Below are 26,479 nucleotides of genomic sequence, written 5' to 3' on the forward strand. Positions count from 1 at the left end.
AAAGTTTCCAGACATTTATTTCTGGAACTGTACACCAGGTATTAAAGTACAACAAATACAAAATAATGCTCAAAAAAATCAGTGTTTATGTACAAATATTAAAACCAATGCAACAATAGCGACTTCCTCTTGAACATCTGATACTAAAACTTGTTCCGATTGTCACTGGTTTAGGTCATTATACACAGGGTGCTTATTTCAAACTGGGAAAGGCTGGAATCACCGATGGTGTAAGAGGGCCATAATCAGACCTATATTATTTTAAACAATAATTGGTAATTTCCTTAAGTGAAAAACATTAAAAAAATAGTAACCTTGTCATTTTATAAATTACTGTATTTAGTTTCCCCTTTGTAGATAATGTGCTTGTAACTCTGGGCAAATAGTGTCCCTGTTGGTCAGTTTATCCGTTAGTTTACATTCAAAGTTGAAATATTCACTAGAGACTTTGGTTAAATTCTGTAGTATTACTATGTTCTACTGGATCTGAAGTTTTCACACATTTTTGACCCTCAGTTTTAAAAATTAAAAACAGGAAACAATTGCACAATTCATTGACCTAATTGTACACAATTTAGTATTCTGCAAACAGTAATGTACATCCTTCAAGTAAATTCAGCAGTTTGACCATGACAAGAGGAAAACTAAACATTTAAAAATCTAGCAGAAGATGACATGACTAACAAAAGTAAAAGTATTGCTATAATCACAGCACCAGTTACACTTCTAAATGAATCAGCTATCCTCTTCAGATTCCCTGTACATAAAAGATACATCTACCAACACTGCAATTGCCCATTATGGATTTTTGGTTTGTTCATGTGAAGAAAAAAAAAAAACGTGGCAAAGAACAAAGAATTCGTCACAGTTTGTTACAAGAATTGTGCTTCACCATCCAAGAATCAAGGCAATAGAATTTCTTCATATGGTTGCAATTCAGTTATCTTCATGCTGACCCTCAAAACGCAATTCTTTTAATAAACAGTAACAAGTTCTCCATTTAAATGTTTAAACTGAGAGAAAAATAGGTAAGTCCAGCTTTTAAAAGAAAAATTCAATAAATAGCTATTTTACAAGGATAAAGTCATAGTGGTACAAATTTATGAATGTCACATCAAGCATGCACAAAAATGTTACTATACACAAGTAGTCAGAAAATATTGAAATAGATATCTAAAAAGATATGCAGAATGTACATATTTACAAATCTTGCAAATTATTGCCTCATTTTAACAAGGAATTAAAAGTAAACGTTACCAGCTAGCTAGCCACGAGGCTAAATAAGATTAGAATTTAAAAATCTATTAGACTAGCCGGAAATCATTTTTCTCTCATATCATTTTCTGAATTTTGGTCAAAAGTCTTTATTAAATAACTAAAGTGTCCATTCAACTTGCCGACAATCCAAACTTTAGACAAATCTCTGTCTATATTAAGATCCCAGCAATGCATAGATAAACTGAATATATTACTGCATCAGCTAATGAGAATGGGCATGTTCATTTAAGTGCAACTGGTATAAGCATTCAGTCATCTTTGTGTAATGATTTTTATACAGACCAGCCACTGTAAACCCATAGTTAAACTTGAATGTATAACAATGAAAAAATATGGCCAGTATTTTACAAAATTACATAAAATGTGTTGATTCATAAACAAAAGAAACAAGGTACAAAGTTCAGCACAAAACACAGCAACAAGAAGCTGACAACTTGGCCCTGTGTTGTACTCTGACATTTGTAGCCAAGGCTACCCGTTATTTACTGTGTACTTACTAGAATTACATATTTCAGATGTTTAAGTTAAAGAATTGATAACAAATTATCGCTAACTACTTTTGTCCACTGTGCTAAACTAATTTTTATGGTAAATGTGCTATTGCGTAAACAGTTCAAAGCAATCTTCATTACAATGCTGTAAAGAAAACTCGGGAGTACGCTACATCCAAAAAACTCAGGATGTCAATGCAGTTCACAGTATATATAATAAATACCCTCGTCCCTTTCAAATACTACCCAAAGTCTCTACTACTAAATTACTCAGCATAACCTTGAAGCAATTACTACAAATACTACCAATGCAATCAAACTTAAGCATTTAAAAAAATGCAAGCAAATTAGTGGCAATTAAATCTGCATTACAGACAGTGCAAAGAAAAGTCTGAGTGTGTGTGGGAAAGTCTACTGCAATTCAATTGTACTGGGCTAAACTTCAGAATCTTGTAAACAAAAAAGGAAAAAAAAACCCACAAACCTGAAAGTTGTATGCTCTGGAAGCATATCACATACCAATACTATGTTTTGTCAGAATCTGTAATACAACTGAAATAAAAGGGTATTAAATGGAATCATTTATGGTCACCCAAAATTTCATCTGAATATTCACCAAAAAATTGATTGGAATAAACAGTTATTTTGAGTATGAGATGCATTTGTACTTCTGTCCATCCCCATTTGAGAAAAGTATTGAAATGCCATTTTGAGACAATGACTTGCCAAAAGAAAAACACAATCCATGCTAAAGGAAGTTTTCAAATGTATACTTCAAGGTTGTACTGCACTATATAAAAATCTAGATAGTCCCTCAAATGAACTGCAGTGCTCCAAACAATTTAATGTGTGTCCCAAATATAAACCATTTAGTGGTCAAACTTAAACCATGCAGACTGTGGCTTTATACGTCAGCTGCCTCAGAAAAAGTTGATACAAATAACTGGTGTTATTTATTACGTTACACTCTTAAAAGTTGTGGACAAAACCCCATCAGAATACAATATTCTAAAATGCATTTGTTTAGCCAATAAGTTTAAGTACACAGAAACCTTCTGGCAGTATAATTACTTCTGTGTAAGGTAGCCATGGCCTATAATTTTGCAACAGCATCTAAGTGTATGTCTTCACACTTTGCTCGTACAGTCCCTTGTGCTAGCTTTCACCAAGATGAACTCACTGTTTTGTAAACTGAAGTGCCCTAGTTTAGTATCACATGAGAGAAGGTTCCATTAAAAAACATCCTTGTTTGTGCAGTTTAAATTAAAGAAACCCATCCCTGCCTTTATAAAAAAAAAAAAAATGCTACATTGAGCAGGAATCAGGATCTGTACCTGTAAACATTGTTATTCCACTGCATTTGTTACGGCAAAAGTAACTTGGACTAAAAAGCCACTTCAATCAGTTCACAACTTCTGTGCTGGTTTTGAGATGGTGACCTCTGTCTACAGGCTTTAAAAAAAATTGAAGCAGAGTTTAAAGCTGCACCAGAGTTCTCTTAATCCCAAACTCTGCCGAACATCATATGACATTTCCACACGTATGGATTGAAAAATGAAATTATTCTTGATAAATCAAGATATAGTTCTATACATACAAAGACATCACTGATGTCATAAAGTTCAAACTTCCAGTGAAAGACTAAGCAAACCTGACAGTTCCCATCAAGTTTGCTGCTGCATTAAGTACCCACTGTTTTTGTAGTTGACCACTGGAATCATTCTGAGTGAAGGGCAGTATGTTGGTGTAGAGTGTGGGCACTGATGAAACCATTTGTCTCATTTGCAGATAGACTGCTAAAGTCAGCCACTGAGACAGCCATTTTGGCACTGGTAATATGATGTGTGTGGTTCTCAAAGTCCACACCCAAGTTATTTACAGAAACATCATTCATAAAGGATTCAGGGACTGCAATCCCCATTTTTAATCTCTTGGCAGGTCTCTCTGACTCTTCACTGCACATGTTCATTGGGTTTAACTCCGAGTGATAAAATCCAGTCTCAAATAAATTAAAACAATCACTTTCACCATTATTAGGCAAGGTAAGCAACTCTTCTGTTACAACAGGCACATGATTAACTGGTGCTCGGGGTAAGCTGTCCAGAGGAGAAAAGGCATCTTCCAAGCAGTTCACATCTGTAGAGTGGCAGACTGTAGCTACACTATTGGTCAATGCTGAAAAAATATGAACACACAATTTAAATAAAAATAGACTTTTCTGAGATACAGTTACAACAGAAAACAGTCTTTTAAACATCAATATTGATTCTTCTTGATTTACCTGTCAAGTCATTGGCAGTGATAGAGTTCAGAATGCTGAGCTGTTGATCAGGAATGGGCTCTGTTCTGCTATTAGAAGTTAAGGCTGAAGAATGTACTGCTCCACCAAGGGCTTCTGCTTCATCTACCAACCGATCCATATAGTCCCTAGAAAGACATCCTTATATTAGAAACAGGTGTGTGACTAGAAGATGGATTTCTTTAATCCAACATCACTGCAGCATTTCACCACCCTGATAAAAGTTGGAAAACACTCTAGATGCAGAACTGACAGCAGAAAGGATATATTCCAAGCACTGTACTTACGTGACCCCTGGATGATGGTTGTACCTCTTCTTTCCAAACCTTGTTTGCTGAGCGAAATAATCATAACGTTCTGATTTCTTCCACATGTAGTAGAATGCTACACATTCAGCAACTGTTCTAGTTCTCACCTAAAATGGGGCAGAAGAATTAACATGCTTGTTTAAAAAAAAAAGGGTGGGGGGCAGGTTTGTAGTACTCTCCATCTTCCACATTCTCTTTAGTTATATCATTCCCACAGCAAGAGCAAGTTTCTTAATAAAAAATGTGATTCTTCTAACAATACAAAGTTGGAAAATGTACTTTTTATATCCACTCGATAAAGCAACTTAATGTGCTCAGCTATAGAAAATCCAATCTTTAAAAAATTAAGTTTTACATTGAGACAGAGTATCCAGGACAAAAATTAATGTCTCGATCTCAGTTCATAACTGCATATTTTGACTCTTCATAAATTGTTAAGTTAAGAAAAAAGGAGGGGAAAGCTAAGAGCAGTATGAAGAGTAATAAGCTAAAAGGGAAAATAAGGAAGGTATTATGGAAACTCTCCTTTTTGTAAGGTTAGTCAGCAGAGACTGCCCAGGCTCCAACGACAGGTGTGTGCAAAACTAGACTGTTAAAATGGAAGTAGTCCTAAGAGATGATCTAGAAGATCCAAAAGATCCATTTTATCCCTATTATCCATGAATCTACATGCACTGTGCAATTTGAGGCTTCAAATACACTTGTTTCCCCTTATACAAAGACGGGTCAGTTTCTGAGGGTATGTCTACACTACGAAATTACGTCAAATTTATAGACGTCGGTTTTTTAGAAATCATTTTTACACAGTCAATTGTGAGTGTCCCCACACAAAATGCTCTAAGTGCATTAAGTTGGCGGACTGTGTCCACGGTACTGGGGCTAGCGTCGACTTCTGGAGCATTGAACTGTGGATAGCTATCCCACAGTTCCCGCAGTCTCTGCTGCCCATTGGAATTCTGGGTTGAGATCCCAATGCCTGATGGGGCAAAAACAGTGTCGCGGGTGGTTCGGCTACATGTCGTCAGGCCTCCCTCCCTCCGTGAAAGCAATGGAAGACTATGGTTTCGCGCCTTTTTTCCTGGGTTACTTGAGCAGACGTACCACGGCAAGCATGGAGCCCGCTCAGCTCACCGTCACCGTACGTCTCCTGGGTGCTGGCAGACGTGGGACTGCACTGCTACACAGCAGCAGCTCATTGCCTTTTGGCAGCAGACGGTGCATTACGATTGGTAGCCATCGTTGTGGTACTCCTGGATGCTCTTTTAGTCGACCTTGGTGAGGTCAGTCAGGGGCACCTGGGCAGACATGGTGACTCAGAATTTGAGTGACTCAGCCAGGTCATTCCCATTTTCTGCCAAGCACCCAGGAGATGACAATGGATAGCAGTTGTACTGCACCGTCTTCTGGCGAGCAGCCAGGAGATGATGCTGGCTAGCAATCATAATGCAGCATCTTCTGCCAAGCACCCAGGAGATGACTATGGCTAGCAGTCGTACTGCACCGTCTGCTGCCAGCCTAAGATGTAAAAGATAGATGAAGTGGATCAAAACAAGAAATTGACCCGATTTGTTTTGTGAAATCAACGGCCTGCTAAACACAGAGTTTTGAGTTAAATCACTGAGGGGGCCATTTCCTTGATGCAAAGCCACCCCTTTTGTTGATTTTAATTCCCTGTAGGGCAATGGCAGACAATTGTTTCACGCCTTTTTTCAGCGCAGAACCAGAAGCTGCAAAAGCAAAACCAGGTGAGGAGGTGACGGCAGCATGGTGACGAGAGTGATGAGGACATAGACAAGGACATAGACTTTTCACAAAGTACGGTCTGGGCAACGTGCACATCACGCTGATGAGCTCTGCATGGTCACCTGTGCTGATCAGTTCGCCACGCTGGCCAAACAGGAAATGAAATTCAAAAGTTCGTGGGCCTCTTCCTGTCTTATCTGGCCAGTGCATCTGAGTTGAGAGTGCTGTCCAGAGCAGTCAGAATGGAGAGCTCTGGGATAGCTCCTGGAGGCCAATACCGTCAAATTGCGTCCACACTACCCCAAATTCGACCTGGCAAGGCCGATTTCAGTGCTAATCCCCTCATCAGAGGTGGAGTAAAGAAATCGATTTAAAGAGCCCTTTAAGTCGAAAAAAAGGGCTTCGTCATGTGGACAGGTCCAGGCTTAAATCGAGGTAACGCTGCTAAATTCGACCTAAAATTGTAATGTAGACCAGGCCTTAAGTCTAGCTACGCTCTTATTCCATGTATTATTCCTTCCTCTCCATCTCCCTACAGAAGCATCCATCCTTCCATTTGAGGAGTAGATGGGTCTCCTTGCTGAGTCAGTCCACATCGCCACTCCTTAGCCAAAAGAATTACTGCTGAATGACAACTGCACAGAATTCCACTTTCCTGCTAGCATCTTAGTGGCTGAGTCCTGTGTGGCTGCAGAACTCCAAGCCCCTGGTGGCTATGAGATGGCTAGGCTAATTAAGGTATTATTATTTTGCCTGGTCTAGACTCAGAGAATGAATCCAGGGCAGTGCAAAGCCAGAGCAGCATAGAGTATAACACAACAAAATTATATTATAAATGCATAAATGAATGCAATGTGAATGTAACACTATTTCAGGGACTAATAAGTTGACTAATCTTGAAAATGTTGACTGTTGAATGACATTTGTGGTAAAGTTAGCATGCAAATGACAAATGAGCTATAATACATTGCCTCATATTTCACTATAGGCCCTGCTTCTGCTAAATTAATTGCTTTTATAGATTTTAAGTGACTAAACTACCATTCTCTCCATCCAATTTAAGTTAATAAAACTTACCTTATTTTTCTGTATGAGATGAAAATCTTTCCCGTAAATCAGAAGTGCATGTTCAAAGTTTCTGCATTCTTCTTCTGTCCAAGCTGTCATCTCTTCTAGATTATTCCCAAAATAAGAACAGCACTTATTTTCAGATAATTTCCCATCAGATACTGAGTAACAAACATTTGTACTGATAACATTCAGGAAAATCCAAATGCACTTTGAAGATAAACTGCTAAATTCTTTAGAATTTGTCTTATTCTTAATACACTGAAGCCTCTAATTATACTCTTGGTTAGAAAACTGACTGAATCTGCTAATCATCAACTCTGGATGCGCTACTCTGCTCACTGAATGATAAAGGATTGTTAGAGAGTTTCATTTATTATTATTATTATTTTTTTATTTGTAGTCATCCAGGGCCAGGGGCACAAAAGGGCTTGGTCACCTAACTGCTCCTTTAAGTACCTAAATCCATCATTTAGGCACCACCAAGATTCCCAAAACTCTTGCTTAGCTGCTGCCTGACCCTGGAGGCACCTAAAATCCTTAGGTGCCAAGTTTCTGCCAGAGAGCACGTACACAGCTGCCTCAGTCTAAGCATTTATCTCACACCTAAACCCAAGGAGGATCTTCTCACCTGCAAGGCCCAATCCAGTAGGCATTTTCAGAGCATGCCCAAACCCAGATAAAATTGCTGGGGGGATGGAGGTGGCCAGCCTTATAACCTTTAGCCCAGTGGTTAGGGCACTCACCTCAGATGTGGACACACAGGTTCAATTACCCCTCTGCTTAATGTTTCCTCCACTTGGATTTTCCACCTCTTAGGTGTGACTGCCCTAACTGCTGGACTGTGGGATATTCAGGTATGGGTCTCTCTGAATCTGTCCCATTATGTATAAATAATTAAATAGACATCAGACCAGAGAAAGTCCATAGTTCAGTGATTAGCGCATGCCCCTGAGAGGTGGCTTATCCAAGTTCAAATACATTCTCCACATGACGTGCAGGGTTTGGTGGGGAACTGAATCTGCGTTTCCCATATCCCACCTGAGTACCTGAACTACTGAGCGAGAAGTTATAAGGGAGGCCACTGCCACCTCATGCCAAGGTTTGAAAACATCACCAACATGTGAAGCAGAATATTTTTCTGCACGGGTTCCAAAGGTGTCTACTCTTGCAGGGGTACAAAGAACAACAGACCTTGGAAAATAGGCAAAGGAGAAACTGCTTTTCCAAATATTTAATTATGTAATTCTTTTTACAAATTGGTAACAATGCAAGTTAATGTTCATTTTCAACACACGCACGCAGATCAAAGGAAAAACCTGTTTTCCATGGGGTTTCAGATCTCTCTCTATTGTGCGCCTCAACCTAGTACTATAATACACAGTTTAAGATCATGTGGCTCAAACTCTATATATGGATCATTTTAGCCTCCACTATCCTTGCTTTTTCAAAGTTTGATATTATTGTTACTTAGTATTTAGTACATAGTTTGCTATCGTTTAAAAGAAAACTGATTTGGTAATGCACACCCGTGTCCATCATCACATTCCTGGGTTCTCACCGCCATTCTCCCACAATTCAAATCACTACAGAATAGCAGACATTCTCTGTTATGGCATAATTTGTTTTAATTTTGTTTCACATTAAAGTATACTGAAAGAGGAGATATGTATTTACCTCATCAAGGAACAAGATAGTACCAGGGAAAACACATATCTGTACCTTTATTATGAGGTAGTCTCAGTTATAGTAGTAATTACTGCTTATTGTTTTTAATGTCCTTTTTGTATCATTCAGTTACACAGTAAAACAAGAGCCTTTCAGCTTACAGGCAACACAAATGATCTCTTTGCCAAAACAAGAATTCCCTATTAAGTGAATTCATAAGTTATTCAAAACGTTGACCAATCAATGAACTCTTACACAGTGTCCGGCAGCTCAGCAAAACAGAATTCTGGCAGAACAATGCAGGGAGTAGATTCCAGAGGTGCAGGCATTCCACTGAGAATGTCCTGACTGCCACCTGCCACTGAAACTTTAACCTGCCAGCAAGCCCAATACAATAGGTTGAAATTCCTATTATAGGACCCTGGGAGAGTTTCATTCAGGGTGGATAAAAAAAATCAATGATTTAAAAAAAAAATCTGATTTTTTAAATTTAAAATCGGATTTGTTTGATAAAATTCTTTTTGTGGAAAAAAACCTATCTAAAAGGTAGTTTTAATTAAAATACATTATAGCTGAAAGATCTCATCATGGAATAGGGATTATAAATTTGAATTCTAGAGTATGAGACAATATAATCATGTAATGTTTAAGCAGGGCCGCCCAGAGAATTCCGGGGGCCTGAGGTCTTCGGCGGCGGGGGGCCCCTTCCATTCCGGGACCCGCCGCTGAAGTGCCCCGAAGACCCGCGGCGGGGCCCCCCCGCCGCCGAATTACCGCCGAAGCGGGACCTGCCGCCGAAGTGCAGCCTGGTCTTCGGCGGTAATTCGGCGGCGGGGGGGGCCCCCGCCGCGAGTCTTCGGGGCACTTCGGCGGCGGGTCCCGGAACGGAAGGGCCCCCCGCCGCTGAATTACCACCGAAGACCCGGCTGCACTCCGGCGGCGGGTCCCGCTTCGGCGGTAATTCGGCAGCGGGGGGGTGCTTCTGTCCCAGAGAGGAAGGACCCCCGGCCAGCGAAGACCGGGAGCGAAGAAGCTCCGGGGGCCTGGGCCCCGTGAGAGTTTTCCGGGGCCCCCGGAGCGAGTGAAGGACCCCACTCCAGGGCCCCTGAAAACTCTCGTGGGGCCCCACTCCAGGGCCCCTGCTGGGCCCAGGGCAAATTGCCCCTCTTGCCCCCCCCCGGGCGGCCCTGTGTTTAAGAAAAGTTTTGTAAATGAGTTCCAATAGTTCATGGATTAGGTAGGGACCCCAATCTTATGGGGTTCCAGGGGCTTCTGTATAGATTAACCTAAATACACAGCCTCAGCTCACTCCACTGCTGGTGCAATGCTCTGGGCAGCAGGGCTGTGAGCTCCTGGGGCAGCCCAGCTGCAGAGCCCGGCCTGACCCGGTGCTCTGTGCTGCGCGGAGGCATGGCTGGCTCCAACCGGGCAGCATGGCGGGATGTCCTGGTGCTCTGGGCTGCGCAGCTGTAGCGCGGCCACCCACTGATGCTCCAGGCAACGTGGTAAGGGGGCAGGGAGCGGGGGGAAGGGGGGAAAGAGGTTGGCTAGAGAGCAGGGGCGTTCGGGGTGGTAGGCAGGGGTTTGGATAGGGGGTCAGGGAGGAACAGGGGGTTGAATGGAGGTAGGGGGTTCCGGGGGGGGGGGGGGGCGGGGGGAAGGAAGTTGGATGGGGCAGCAGGGGGCAGTCAGGGGCAGGGGTTCCAGGGGTTGTCAGGAAGAAGGGGTGGTTGGATGGTGCAGGGGTCTGGGGGGCTATCAGGGGGCAAGACGCAGGAGAGGTTGGATAGGGCCACGCCTGGCTGTTTGGAGAGGCACAGCCTCCACTAACCGGGCCTCCTTACGATTTTGGAAACCCAATGCAGCCCTCAGGCCAAAAAGTTTGCCCACCCCTGGTCTAGAAGATACCATCAGAGATGCTTAGTTTTGCAGTTCTCAAACTGTGGATTTGTGTCTCCAGAGATAACATGCTTGTTAACAGCAAAAATGTCTTTAAATACTTAAATAATATGATACATAGAGGTGAGAAATAACAGACCCCAACCCTATTGTCCCTCTGCAAATTTGTGTACAGAGTCAATCCCTTACCTCTCTCTAAAAGTGCAAAGTTTCAAAAAGTTCAGTGGATAGAAGGTTGTTGGGGGCAGAATAGATCTGGACAAGGAGAAGAAGTCTGGAGATAAATGTGAGAAGGAAGGGACAGGCAGTAGAAACAAAAGTGAAACTGTTTGAGCAACATATTCCAGAAGTCTTGAGGTCTTTCTAAGTGTAGCCTTCATGGATTTGAGATCTACCATACCATTCTCTCACTAGAAGGAAAAACCTATAATGGCAGCAGGCCGTAAAAGAGACTCAGTGTGGGAATATTTTAATGAAGTTCCTCTACCTGTGGGTAAGACAGGCATGCGTGCAAAATGCAAACAGTGCAACAAAGAAATGCAAGGCCTGGTTGCCCGAATGAAACAACATCATGAGAAGTATTCCTTCTCAGGAGGAAGCTGTGTTGAAAATGATGAAAGGAACATCACTTTAAAAATGTATAGTGTGTACCTCCTAAAAATGAAACCTACATCTATCTGAGTTGTGAAGAATATGTATTAAGATTATAACAACCAACAAGAATGCACTTTTATGTAGAAATCCATGATTAAATCGAGTCTTCCTGACTAGTGATTTAAATCAAATTCATTTAAATCAAATCCACCTGGTTCCATGGACTGAACACTTTCCTCTGATCGCAAACTGCTGCCACAAGTGTAACTTTCTTACCATGCAGCATCTTTTCACATTATTGGGTTTTAGTCTTACTTTGCAAAGCCTCACTGAAATCTAGGCTGCAAGCATTCCATTTAATAGGAGTTTATGCAGAAACAATATGTAGTGAACACTACAATGAAAATGCCTGTAATGCACAGAATACTTTTATCACATGATGTAACAACCATTTTATCCTTACCACACTCTTTACATATTTGTCACATTAGACTTTTTATCGAATAAGTCTCACTGAAATAAATGATGGAATAATTGTTCATTTCAAATGATATAGTGCACAATACATAGTAAAGGCAAATAAAATTAGTGAGACTACAAACGTGGCACGTTACAAGATTGGGCACTAGAGCTGTAATATGTAATCTGGCAAGGATACCATATTTGCTAGGGTCATCAGAACGGTATTTTGAAACCGTCCAAAAGCCTTAGCTGACTTCAGGGACTACCTCCTGAAGTTTGGTCTGTGGAATGGCAAAAACATCCTCATCTGAAACTTTAAGGAAGCAGGACTGCTTATAATGGGTCTTTTTAAAAACAAATCACTTTAACTTCATTTTTCTGCATTTCCACAGCCTGCTTTAGGGCTCAATCCTGCATGATAATGAGTGCTTTCAACTTCTTTTTAAGTCTATGGCAGTTGAACGAGATTAGCACTATACAGAAGATGTTTCTGCAGTACCAAGCCCCAAGTTTGTCTTTGCTTTCATCTGTGCATAGGGTGAAAGGGAACTACAAGGAGTGAAAGACCGACCCCTCTGTTATCTGTATGGATCAGCTTTACTAACTTAAGAAAAACAAAGGCTAGGGACAAGAGGTGGAAAACACAAACCAACCTATCCTACTACATAGTAGAGCTATCCTGTGCTGATGAAATACAGTCAAGGTTCAGTACAGGAAAGGGTGGGGCCACATCAGAGCCAGGTATGGATTCTTGATTCTCAAGCAGCCTTGGAATGAGTTAGAGCAGCCTGTAGTCTGCTCTAACTTACAATAGCTGGCTCTGATCTCAGCAGTTCTATAAACCTGCTGAGAAATGCCAGAGGGGAGCAAAGTGTTGCTGTGCTCCACTTCCTCCCTACCCCCATCAGAGTAGGGAAGAGTGAAACTGTTGGTGTAGGAACTGGCTCTGCCAGCTTTGCACCAGCTGTGAACTCCTCCAGTAGAAATTCCCAACTGGCCAGCTACAGTCATGTTACATCCGCTTTGTTCCATTCAGGTGATGAAAAGGGTAATGACCTAGGGCTGAGAACCTGGTCTCAGTATTTCTGTACATTATAACTTTGAAGAGAGTCTTAAAGTATTCCCTCCTATTTCAGAAATCTCTTACCTTGAGATGCCTTTCCATTTGAGCAATACCTCTCAATTGCTTCTTTTATATTATGGTTACATTTGAGTAGTTCATAGAGTGCCTATGAAATTAAGGAAATATTTTTGTTTAAAACAAGTCATTTAAAGTTTGTAGCTAAGCAGTTTAAGGTACTGTGTCTAGCTTCAGTGATCAAATTGCATATCAGTCAATTAATTTTTAACCATATAAAATTAAAATTTCATAAATAAAATAAACAATTTAAACAAAAAGTTACATACCACTTAATATACCTCTTAAAATAAGATTTCACAAGAAAATATAAGTGGATATCTAAAGCTGGATGTGAGTTATACTGAGAACTGTTTGTTAAGAACATAATCATATACACATGCTGTATCACAAACATTGATATTATAGGCCCCAATCCTGCCAATCCTTATTCACGTGCTTAATTAAGTACTGGCAGGATCGGAGTCTTACTTTGCACTTCCTGTGAAAAAGAAATGTTTGACTATTTTGTTACCTGTTGCACATACGCATAAAGAGAATGCACACTAGTTCAAAGGCAATGTGTCAAAAATGGATAGGATATAAAACATACTTGTTCATTGTCCCGTGTGTGTATTCCTTCAGGAATTCTTCCAATATTTTTTTCATTTCCAGTTCTTAACGAGGTCTCAAAAAGGAATTCTTTAACCTTAATCTCTGAAACCACCTCAGGTCTCCAAAGTAACTGATCTTCATTTTCATACACTGTTAAGAGGAAAATCCATTGAGATACAAATAAGGTTGTGTGAGTGAAAGAGCATGCACATCTATCCTGGTGTTTTTGATATTGTAGACCAAATAACAGCAGATGTAAATTTATATGGCCCCACTGAATTTATATACTTTAGTTTTTGGCACAAATGTTTTAGAACTATGACATAAGAAATCAGCAGCTTCCCCAAAGATAGAAAACAAGAAAGTAGCTAGAGGTAATCAAATCAAACATATTGACAGCACCTTGTCACATGCACAAACACCACCACCTCTCCTTTTCCATATACCTCACTGAAGAGAGACTTGCACTGTGCCACAAAGGTGAACAGATTCAGGCTATATTGGAACAAGGAGGGAAGGGACTGAATTCTAAGGACAAGGACCTATCAAAATAATAAATCTACTTGCCACTAGAGAATTCAAATTAAGAAATTTATGCATATTTACACATGACAAACTTGGGTGTTTTATAAACTAGTGAATATAGTCACATCTCTTTTTGCTTAGAGTTGCACACAATCCTTGAAAACAGTAAAAAAGAATAAACCAATAAATTAGCAGTAAAAAATATGAATTCTAGCACTACATTTATTCCTCAGTCAGTTCAAACACTTTCCATGCTGGAAAAAAGCAGGTGACTAAGCAGTCACTGTCTTCAAAAAAAACTTGTTGCTATATATTATTAGATGTGCTGATCTTGATGCTAATATTGGGATTTCTGGCTCAAATAGTCATCAACTACTAGCGTAAGGGACATACATGTTCTGTAATGAGTTTGGGTTGTGGATTTATACATCTTTTGTCAAATCACATTGGAAAAAATCTAATATGCAAGTAAGTGGCTTTTATAAATATCTTCTACGTATATCAAACACGAGACATGACTTGAACATTAATTATTGTTAGCAGCAAACATTCAAATTTAAATCCCAATTTGCCTATTAAAATATTTAATATTACAAACAGACATTTTTGACATTACATTTAACATGTCATACAGTCTCCAGACAATGCAAAATTAGATAGATTATCTGATCCAAGGTAGTCAAAGGAATCAAAGGCTGGTACAGGCCAAAAGGATCTGCACCTCCTACAATGAGGAGGAATTAAAAAAACAATCATTTTCACCTTGTAAGACACTGTTGCTGCCCAAGAATAGAAGATGCTTTCACAAACAGTAACATTACAAGACTGAATTTAGAGCTGTCCCAGGGAACACAAAGCCCACGCCACCAGAATCACCACTGCTTTTGTCACTGTTACCAAGGATGTACTTTTAATTTCTAAAATGAAATCTTAGGAAAGGTGAGGAGTTTTATTAAAAACAAAAAACCCATAACAAGACTATTGTAATATTACGGCTGTATAAACCTCTCAGCTGTTCTCTCCTACACCCTATCCTTAGACTTTTGAGATGTCATTTTTTCCTCTAACAGCCAAACTTCTTAGCACTATATTCAACTGTTTTAAGAAGGCTGTATTTCCCTATCATTGTATTTAACTTTAAATTGTTAAAAGTGACTCCAGAAAGGAAACAGAGGAATAAAAATAGAGTTACAGACAAATGGCATAATGGAATCGGAAACACCACCAAAAGCACCCACAGGCTTGTGTTCGATTAGATTTGTTTTCTGATAGAATTTTACAGGTAAAAAAGGTAATTAAAAGAATTCTGAAAGTGTACAGAAAAAAATTAATACCATCCAGTTATTGATGCACTCTACAATCAGTTCCAAGATTTCCTGATGTATCTGGAAGTGAGGAAGTTTCAGTTTTAATACTTACCTTTTCTGAATCCTACAGCTGTTTACCATCCAGAAAGTTGGGGCAGAAAGGTATTCAGATAAAAATCTCATCTAAACTGAATAAATCCATTTTTTCCAACTGAAACTAATTTTTACCTCAATTTAGATAGAGACAGACTCATGCAACAAATGGAATAAAGTAAAGCACATTTAGAGAATGATCACAGGATTTCTCTTTCCAAAAACTACTCAGCCAATAAAAGGAAATTATTTAGAACAGAGAGTTTGTTGGTTAATGTTTTTCTGCAGCAGTTTTGTATCCCACAAAGCTATGCCAGTCTAAAGGCAATACAATAATAGTCTTTGATTATGGCTGAAGTGCCTGATCTCTCTAAAAGAGAAGCAAAGGTGCTCTTTCTGAAGGTCACTGAATAATGGATCTCATGATCAATTGCAGTTTGAATTTTCTGTGAGTAACAAACTCTTCCTGGAGCCATTTTATGATTTGGTCTAGTATTATTATCCTTCCGATTTAGTATTTGATTTTTCTTATTTCTCCTTTTCTATGAGAATTTTACACCTAAAGTTATTCATTGAGATTAAATATTACAAGGAGATAATTTAGTTGCACTGCTTTGTCTGTTTTGTCTTGGCTAGTATTGTTATAACTTCTGATGTCAATTTTTTAACCTCATGATTTTTAAGTAATGTTTAATATTTTTATTTAACCAAGTAGAAGTAAAACTGAAGAACTTACCCTTTTCATCATCACTGTACTTGCCCAGGTAAGGTGGTATTTCAGCCTGATACTGTGAACCAACCATTATTTCCTAAGGTTTAAAACAAAAAACAAAAACAAAATCACACACACTTTAACTTTACACTCAAAGACATATGAGCATTAAAAATGTCAATACAAGATGCCTTTGATTCCAGGATTAAAGCACTGTCTTAGGCCACGTTTACACTTACCTGCTGGGTCGACACGGTGAGTTCGACTGTTCGGAGTTCGAACTATCGCGTCTGATCTAGACACGATAGTTCGAACCCCGGAAGCGCTAGTTCGAACTCCGGTACTCCACCACGGCAGGAGGAGTTGCCGGAGTCGACCTTGGAGCCGCGGAGTTCGCTTCCGCGGCGTCTGGACGGGTAAGTAAGTCGAACTAGGGTAGTTCGAATTCAGCTACGTTATTCACGTAGCTGAATTCACGTACCCTAGTTCGACCCCCGACCTTAGTGTAGACCAGGGCTTAGATACATAAAAAAAGAATTTGAAATAAAAACAAATTAAGAAAATTCCACTGAGATTTATTATATGGAAGTAATTAATACTTTAGTTACCTTCCTCAAATCTTCAGATGAATTACCAGTGTCTGCCTCAACATCTTCACCATCCGATTCCTTATCTCCATCATACGTAGTGTTTGCTTTATATGCATCAAAACCAAAAAAAAGTATTACTTAGCAGTATTTTGCAGTTTGCACATAGAATGACGATTGCATCTGTTTTGCTTTACTTTAAAACAACTAAACAAGAGTATCTGCTTTCACTTAAAGATAATGGTCAATAGCTCTTAATAATTTGCTTTTCTGTGGAACTGCAGCATAAAAGTTAAACAGCAGAAGGTGCTATATCTGCAATTGAGTGTGTTAGAAATAGATAGCTGACTGTCAAAGGAAATAAGATAATTTGTCTCAAAAGGCACTGCAAGTATAGGTCTGGGGAATAGCAACAGGAAGATACTAGTACAGTTTAACCCCCACAGCAAAGTAATCTGAAAGGTAATTGTTCTCTACACTGTCCATTTAAAATTCTGTTATCCAACTGTTTCAGGGACATTTAAAATATTGAGCTAAACAAGTATGTATCAATTTGGAAAGAAGTATGAGAGAAGATATGGTAGAGATATAAAATAATGAATAGTAGATTCAAAGAAAGTTGATTGTGTGCTTCTCTTTACCCTTTCCTGTAAACAAGGACAAGAGGGCATTCCAAATAAAAGAAATTAATAACTGGGTATTTGTCAAGAAATTAATCCTCCATATTTTTTCTGTGATTACAACTCAATGGAAAAGTATCAGACTCTATAGTTGAATCATCAGTAATGTCAACAAAAAGTGATGCCCTTAGAACATACTGCAAAGTGCCAGTGTTCCTTAACTTCCAGTGAAATCAATGGTGTCAGCACCTCACAGGATTGGGCCCTAATTCTGTACCTAGACAATCTTTCTCTATATCTATATAGTGCGTAGAATGTTTCGGCACTACTACAGCATTAGTTTTCTTACATCTTAATGGTCGAGGAAAGAAGTCTGTTGCTTCATGTGAAGTAACTGATGGTGTCAAGTCATCAGCAGAAGACTGTGTTTCTTCGTCATCACCTGACAAGAGGTCTTTAGCTATTTCCTCCTGTATCATTAAAGAAAGAAAATCAAAGATATAGTACTAAGTATAGGTTGGTGAGCCTTTGGAACTAGCAAGTTAGAGGTTCTATTAGCAAATACATTATCTAACTTTTTACCAAAATTTATTCTATTCTTCTACACTCCCCAAAAAAATCAGAATCACATTTCTAAGATTTTTGAAGTATAGAAATCAAAATCAGTGTGAAAGTGGTTTTTTTTTACCACTCACTCCAGAGTTGACTCTGAGGTTCTTCATCCTGACCTCATTAAAACCCCTGGGAGCTGGGAGAGGGGGTTGGGACAGAGTTGCCCTCAATGAAAAAGCCCACTGGGGATTGCCCCCAAACCTGAAGCAACCCAGGGATCTCTGGAGACCCTGTGGCTGTGCATCAACTTGGCCCATCTGGAGTTTCCCCTAGTCCTAGCATCACAGCTCCATTGGAGCTGCACTACCAGGAACTGATCACTAACTATGTCGTCCCCCAGAACTCTCTGGAAGAATTAATACAGCCCAGACCCATATTTCTTTTTCTTAGGGTTCTCTGCAGGACTGCACAAAGGATGATGTGAATCCTGTTGTCCTGCCCCACTCAGTCTCCTTCCCTTAACAGTGAACAGGAACTTCTACAGAGTTTGTAGATGCGTCTGAGCCTCCCTCTTCCACACAGAGAAGTTGGAGAGGAAGAAATGCACGTGGATATGCATCAGGTAACAATCCAGACCTCGTTTTTTGTAACCATACGGTAACACTGAAATGTGCATCCTAATGGGACTCTAAAGTGCACAGCAGTCAGTTTAAAAGTTCAGGACAACTGGGAAAACTCCAAGAGTCACAATTTAAAACACTGACGTTTCAGGTTTAATACTAGTTGCATAATACAGCCAGTCTCTGCATATATGAAAGTTTATCTCTCACCTGCCACAAATCTAATACTTTTCATATCCAGTTGAAGGGAATGCTCCAAAATATTCAGGAGCAAGTTTTCAAATTAACTGTATTGCCACAGACATTTTGATACACTGTATATATATTTAAAGCCATAAACATTAGTCCCCAGCTTCACACACACACATTACTGAAAGTTCCAAATTTAACTTTTTAAAAAGTGATATTAAACAAAATAAAACTATAAGTCTTTAACATTACAAAGGACTCAAGAACTTCTACTTTCTTTTATACTCGTGAAGCATCAATAACTTTAATGAAATTGTGCCTCATTTACAAATGTACTGTAAACAAGTGAAATCAGAGTCAGATTTTCAATGTCCATTAAGAAGACTAGTGTGGATTCTTTGCATTCAGACTAATAAGTGTCAATAACTTTTGTATTACCAAGAGAAAGACAAAGATCACACAGGTTCCTAGTTTTAAACTTAAATAGAGAGAAAAATGTTTTTGACTTACTTTGTCCAGAGTCATATCTGGCAGTTCATCCGCAAGTTCACTTGGGGAGCTATCTGCACTGGAACCTGCTATAACTGGAATTGTAGGCTCATAGCCATAGAAAGCCAGTAAATCTTCTAAAGGCATGCTTCCTTCCTAATATAAGAAAAGTTATAAACATTTAACATCTTAATATTGTCAAATACTACATATTGTTATACAAGCATAAAGGGAAAAGATAAATTGTGAAGTAGTTTAATAGTGAATTTAAAAGGATTATAACTCTCCAATTCCAAAAAGAAGAATACTGCCTTTTTAGAAAAAAAGTTGAATACGCATTTCAATTTTTTTTTTAAACACATGGCTGAATTTGGCTCAATCATGTATTTAAGGCACATTCAAAATCTGTTTCAAATTTCTCTGAAAATTATTTACTGAATATATACAAGGGAAGGCTTAGAAGTAAATACTAACTGAATATAAAAACAGTTTCTAATCATTTGATCCAGTGTAAAGTATGATTGACTAACGCTTCTTTATGATAACAGATATATTAAAAAAATATGAAATAGTGAAGCAGGAAGCAACCATATTATCAACTTGAAGACTTACAATGTGGCAAGATGTTATAATCACAGCTGCAGCCAGAGACACAAAAAGAAGCCAGCAACAGATTTTCACAGCAATTGTTAGTTTGTGCTTCTACCCACCCCAAAAAATACTTTTTATATTGACTTCCCAGTTTTTTTGTTTTGGGGAAGTAAGGAGGAGGAGAAAATAAGTAGACTGACAAAGAGGGTAAGCTGAGGAAGAATGGGGAAGGGCAACTGCATACCAGCAGCTTTTGATAATCCCATCTTGTTACATGTCATCAGGCTGTATTTCCTATTGCAATTAAGAATGTGGCAATTCCCAGGCATTATTCAGTTGCCTGATTCATATCAATGGAGATACTTGAAAATATTTTTGAGTACAGTTGAACCCTGTTATGTCGCCGGCCTAGGGGTTTGCCAAAAATAGTCCAGATAACCGATGATCGAGATAAACCCCTATCCACCCCCCCACCCCTGAACTCCCCTGCCCTCTCTCCAACACCCCCTCCCTGCCCCCTTACCGCGGTGCCTGCACGTGGCTGGATCCGGCGAAGCGGGACGGGGAAGCGGGGCCGGGCGGCCGTGGACGGGGACCCGGAGCCAGGCAGCCAAAGAAGCGGGACCCGGTAAGCGGGCCGGGCGGCAGGCGAAGCGGGACCGGGTAAGCGGGGCCGGGCAGCAGGCGAAGCGGGGACCGGGTAAGCGGGGCCGGGCGGGCGGGCGGCAGGCGAAGCGGGGACCGGGTAAGCGGGGGCCGGGCGGCCGGCGAAGCGGGGACCGGCGAAGCGGGGCCGGGCAGACGGGCGGGCGGCGAAGCGGGGACCAGCGAAGCGGGGCCGGGCGGGCGGCGAAGCGGGGACTGGGTATGCGGGGCCGGGCGGGCGGGCGGCAGGCGAAGCGGGGACCGGCGAAGCGGGGCCGGGCGGACGGCGAAGCGGGGACCGGCAATGCGGGGCCGGACTGACGGGCGGGCGGCGAAATAGGGACCGGGTATGCGGGGCCGAGCGGGCGGGCGGCAGGCGAAGCGGGGACCGGCGAAGCGGGGCCGGGCAGACGGCGAAGCGGGGACTGGCGAAGCGGGGCCGGACGGACGGGCGGGCGGCGAAACAGGGACCGGGTATGCAGGGCCGAGCGGGCGGGCGGGGACCGGGTATGCGGGGGCGGGCGCGGCGGGCGGCGATGCGGGGACGGGCGCCGCGGGTCGGGGGGGCCGGCGATGCGGGGCCGGGCGGACGGGCGGGCGGCAAAGCGGGGACCGGGTATGCGGGGCCGGGCGGGTGGGCGGGGACCGGGTATGCGGGGCCGGGCGGGCAGGCGGCGAAGCGGGGACCAGCGAAGCGGGGCCGGGCGGACGGGCGGGCGGCGAAGCGGGGACCAGCGAAGCGGGGCCGGGCGGACGGGCGGGCGGCGAAGCGGGGCCGGGCGGGCGGGTACGCGGGGAACCGCGGGGCTGGGGAGCCGGGGCTAGGGCAGGAGTCGCGTGGCCGGGGAGGGATGCGGCAGGAGCCGGGCAGGGCCGCCACCGGAGTTACAGTCGAACCCATTTATCTCGACCTCGGTTAGTGGCAAAAGCTCTTCTGTGCTCCAGGTATTAGGGTTCGGCGAGATTAAAGAATCGACATAACCGATGAGAAACCGGTAAGACAAAGAGGGAGTTTGGCGGTTCCACTACTAAAACGTCGACTTAATAGGGTTGGCAAGTTAACCGAGGTCGAGATAAATGGGTTCGACTGTATTTATAAATATTGGTTTAAAATTCTTGTTGAACTCACATTCTGATTAAGTGATTTTTTTTCTTGTAGTCATTTAAGGCCCCAGCAAAGACTTCTGACAGTGAGTACAGTTAAGCACATGCTTAAATCTTTGCAGAATTGTGACCTAAAACAATATATCCTTTAATTTATTGGCACTGATTCTCTCTCTCTACCTATTTGCTGCTATTTTGGAAATTCTGTGGAGTAACAGTTTACCAAGTGTAGTTTTTAAAACCATGTTATTTCTGGTTTACAACTGCATGTATGAAACCGACAACAAAAATTGGTAATTTCTAAAGGGTAGAATTGGTGGTATGGAAGCCTACCAATGTGCAGTGTTGTCCCACATACAGCAAATACAAACTTACACTATTAAATATATACAGCCAATTTCAGATGTGGTGTTACCAGGTGCATCTCCCTGGAACTCTCTGGACCAAATTCTGCAGCTATGTGAATGGTGCTATAAGCAGCTCAGCAAACAGCAGTATAACGATCATCAATTTGGCATTCAGTGAATGTGCAAAATGGGTGACAAGACAAGGATGAAGATATAGGGTGTAACAGGAAAAGCAACTAACAAAAGAGTGTAAAATAAAGCAGGAGGGGGCCAAGTTATTTTGCACATTTACAGAATGGCAAATTGATGCAAGCTAAACACACTTACACCCATTTTCTGCCTCAGAACCACCATTAATTTGGCCCATCATACTTAAACAAGGCTATGGAATAAAGCAATTGATGGGAAGAATGAAATCAAGGCCATGAAAAAATAGTTTATACTGTGCTTTATCAATATTCTGATTTGAAGTGAAGCTAGTCCTCATTAAATACTATTTGTGGTGTATGATTTTAATATATTTCCCACTTAATAAAAACAAGAACTGATACAGTGGTATCAAATACTATAAACACAAGACAAACTTGTTCCATAGGCGAGTAATTTCTCTTCCAAAGCAAAAGTACTATTGTCATATTAATTTGAAGGGAAGTACTTTAAATTAGCATAGCTCTGAAATCTTTGGAACTGATCAACTGAGTTCTGTGATAACTTCCAACATGTATCCAATAGCTAAATCTGAATATTTTAAATTGGCTGCAAAGGCATTTACTATTGTTTCAATGGAATTTACTTAAACAAGATAAATGAAAGAGAAGGTAGAATGTCCTTTGTATTTACTAAAGTAAGTACAGTGTAGCTGTATGATTAGGAAAAGAAGGTAAAAGCCCCCCCACCTTTTCTAAATCTTCAATTTCAGAGTTGAAGTTTTTGCCCTCCTCCATCATTTCCTCCTCTTCAAGAGTTCTCTCATCATCATAGTCATGTACCAACATTTCAGCAGTAGGGTCAAAATCATGATCCTCAGAAGATAAAGAACCAACTACAAGAAAAACAATATGAATCACTTTACCAACATACAAAGCCATACTATAATCAAAATAAGATTGTGTGCATTCTTTTAAACAAAAGGTCAATATTCTCTAGATATAGAGTAAGATACAAGTTTTCAAGTGGCTTTAACTTGGCCTCCATTTTTGTACCTGTAAACTGTAGGTGCAGTTTTGTGCTCTGCAATTTGAGCCACTTGGAGATCTAAAGAGATTGCGTTGAAAGTGATCAAATTAGGTCATTTTCAGAAATTCCAGTCATATCTACACATTTTACTGTGTATAAGATAAGAACCAAGAGATTCTTAAAAAACATGCCCAAAACGAGCATAACAATGTAAAATATAGTTCTGACACAAGGTCTTAGATTTGATGCTGTAACTGGAAGCAGAATGTCACTTATGCTAGTCTCTTGTCAAAGACAGGCTCCACATCTTTTCACTGTTAGAATAGCCAGCCTAGCTTCAAAGCTGTTCTGACAGAGGTGCCCAATTCTTATTTTGCAATTAGAAGAAAGTTGATTAATCAGAAGAATTTAGTCCCATGAATGAGATGTTTCATTAAAATTCAATTGCATTCTATGTAGTTTATTCAGAATGGAGGAACAAACTCCACTGGAGTTCTAATTCTCAAATAAGACACATGAAAGATACAGAACAAGAAATAGACTACATTCATTTATTAATTTCTTTGGAATATAATGTAAGTGGCAACTATCTGGCCCAACAGAAATTGCTACTTTAAAAAAAAAAAAAACACAATTCTGTTGCTTTGCATTTTCTAGTTTAAATACATTTTTATGACAATATTAGAAAGGAAGCCATTAGATTTAGAACATTTTTAAAAAAATAAGTATTCTACACCCCAATACTACATTCAACATCACAGATTACTGAAAGAAAGAACTTAAAAATTTAACTGTTCACCATTCTATTTACTTATTGCATTCTTTCAGCTAGGATAGACAGAAAAGCCAGTTACACTTTCTTTTCCATTCAGTTTCACTTTCAGGTTCTTTTGCACTAGCACTATGTCGTAACTTTTAGATTGCAGAAAGTGCCCAGAAATATTTTTGGTAGGAACTGATTTCCATATGCAGTTTTGATTTTAAATTTCATTGAAACATCCATATTGGTCCTAGGTTTCATAAAAACACACACCGTACTTCTGGGTTCAAAGGCAAAGTCTCATAATACTAATTTTTAAAAGATCCTTCCCTTTATTGCTAACACTTAAGATTTTTAAAGCATTTAATTTCTTGTTCACTTTCTAGTTTTAAACATTACTTTCTTTTTCAACATTATTTTTATTATCCAGAAATAAAACAAACACTCAATTTCATTTTACAGTTCTCACTAGAACAATATTGTTTGAGTTCATAACACTGCAGGGAAACATTTCAAACCAAAAGTTGTTCCTTTTATATTTAAAAAAAAAACACATCCATTAAAACTTGACAATTCGTATTAGGTCTTGTAGAACTCTCAAAATCTACGGAGCCTAAAACTAGTTGACAATATCCTTTTAATTATGATAACTACATTTACATGTTGAATTTTTAGTTACATTATTTAGACACTGCTCCCACAGCTTCTAAAGAAGTATCCAGATACATAATTGTTAAATAATAGTTTCAAATATAAGATGCTGAACATTATATATTCTGAAAACTACACTTGACAATTACTGCACTATGTTGTTTTACATTTGTTTGTATAACTAAAATGGAAAGTGTATTCCATTTACAGTCTTTAAACAAAACTATTCCATTTACTTCACTAACTTGGAATATTCAATAATGAATCTGACAAAGAATTTGTATTCAGATACGTAAACATTTATTTTAAATTAATAAGTCTAACAAATGTAGTTAAAATGCAGCCAATTAAATTGTAAAGACTAGTTTTTGTTATCAAAGATAAATTACTATTTGAGCTCATCTGGAGAATGACGATTGTTCAGGAACAAAACCAAAATAAGGTCCCAATCCTAAAAACACTTATGCATGAACTTAATCTTACACATGAACAGTCCTATTAAAGTCAGTGGGAATAGCTGCATGTGTAAAGTTAAATGTTTATACGTTTGTTCAGGATTGAGGCCTTAAATGGGGGATAAATAATAATACTTAATATTAAGGTTAAGAAGAAAGAGTAAGTAATAACTGAAAAGTGTTTGAAACTTGTTAATAACTAGTATCAGAATTTTAGGAGCCTGTAGTTAAAGGATATCAGTGAAGTGGTCACTCCCTTAAGTCTACATATTTTTACTAAGTTGACTTCCAAAAGTTGTTTTAAAAAATCAAGTTACACAAGGATAAATTATTGGGCAATTAGTTGAGTTTAGGGATTTGGTGAGAGAACTGCTCTACAGCACACTCCATCTGTTATTAGGCAGCAAACTGGAGACATGGAAATAAAACATTTGAAGTGAACTAACTGAGGTGAAGGAGGGGGAAACTCTGTAAAGAAGTAGAAAAAGTTTGTGGTGGGTCTTTCACAGAAGCCCCTGCAACCCAGCCCCTACCAAATGCTACCCAGCTGTTGGGACCATAGAATGAAGTAAACAGGACAAACCTGGGCTCGAACTTCCAAAGGAAGCCTGGAATATAAAGGAGAAAGAGGCAGAGATGTTAGATGGATGCGCTGCAAACAGAAGTCAGAGAAGGAATCCTACAGCTACAATAACAGGTCGGTTTCTTAATCGTTTCAAGTTCCCAGTCTCCCCGCATCGCGCTCTGTGAAGGTGTCTCTCTGTCCTTCCCCCCAGTTTTCTTCTTCCTCCTCCCCTCTATCTCCTCTCTCTCCCCATCCCCCTAGGGCAGACGCCTCATTTCTCCTTCTCAGCGCTTTTCTCCCATCCCCTCCGTCCTGCCCCTCCATCCCAATCCCCGCTGCCCCAGTCTCTCGCTCACTCTCTCCTCCGCCGCATCCCTCTCCCCGGCCCGCTCTCCTGAGAGGCCCCGGAGACGGAGCCCCGTCCAGCCGCCCCGGCACTCCCGGCCCGGCCGGGAGGTGACAGGGGCAGGGAGTGACGGAGGGAGCCAGACCGGCCGCCGCCTCCTCCGCGCACCCCAGCCCGGGTCTCCCTCCTCCTTCCACCGGGCAATTCCCCTGCCCCCCTCGCTAGCCGCTGGGGCCCCTCTGCGCGCCCCCCGGGGCCCCGGCCAGGGAACCAGCCCGCCCCGGCCGTGCCCGGGGCCTGTCCGCCGCCCCAGGGCTAGGACCCGGCACCCCGCTCCGCTCCGCAGAGCGAGCGGCCGCGGCCTAGTCGCGCAGGCTCCCGCTGCCCCGGTGCGGGCCGCTCCGCCAGCCCCTGTGCCGCCCCCGGAGCCCCGCTGCCGGCCTCCCGTCTCCGGAGGGAGGTTACCGGGCCGGCGGGACCAGCGCGAGCGGCCTCCCCGCGGCGGGGCCCCGCAACGAGCCGGCCGGACCCCAGCGCCCCTGCCCGCTTTCCCCGCTCACCTCCGCCATATTGGGACCGCTCGGGCTGAGCAGTAGCGCTGCG

General features: G+C 41.1%; 1 protein-coding gene across 1 annotated transcript; it reads right to left on the minus strand.

Moving 5' to 3' along the window:
• Nucleotides 1-26,479, minus strand: MIER3 (MIER family member 3). Its single transcript, XM_045022195.1, has 13 exons — nucleotides 26,437-26,479; nucleotides 25,549-25,573; nucleotides 22,820-22,965; nucleotides 19,258-19,392; nucleotides 17,736-17,856; nucleotides 16,788-16,873; nucleotides 16,204-16,276; nucleotides 13,541-13,692; nucleotides 12,958-13,039; nucleotides 7,197-7,291; nucleotides 4,356-4,483; nucleotides 4,051-4,196; nucleotides 1-3,944 (listed from the first exon to the last, which is right to left on the minus strand). Exons 1-13 carry the CDS (start codon nucleotides 26,443-26,445, stop codon nucleotides 3,487-3,489), a joined length of 1,656 nt encoding a protein of 551 aa, XP_044878130.1. The 5' UTR covers nucleotides 26,446-26,479; the 3' UTR covers nucleotides 1-3,486.

This window comes from Mauremys mutica, chromosome 6 (assembly GCF_020497125.1).
Source record: "Mauremys mutica isolate MM-2020 ecotype Southern chromosome 6, ASM2049712v1, whole genome shotgun sequence".
Taxonomy (NCBI): domain Eukaryota; kingdom Metazoa; phylum Chordata; order Testudines; family Geoemydidae; genus Mauremys; species Mauremys mutica.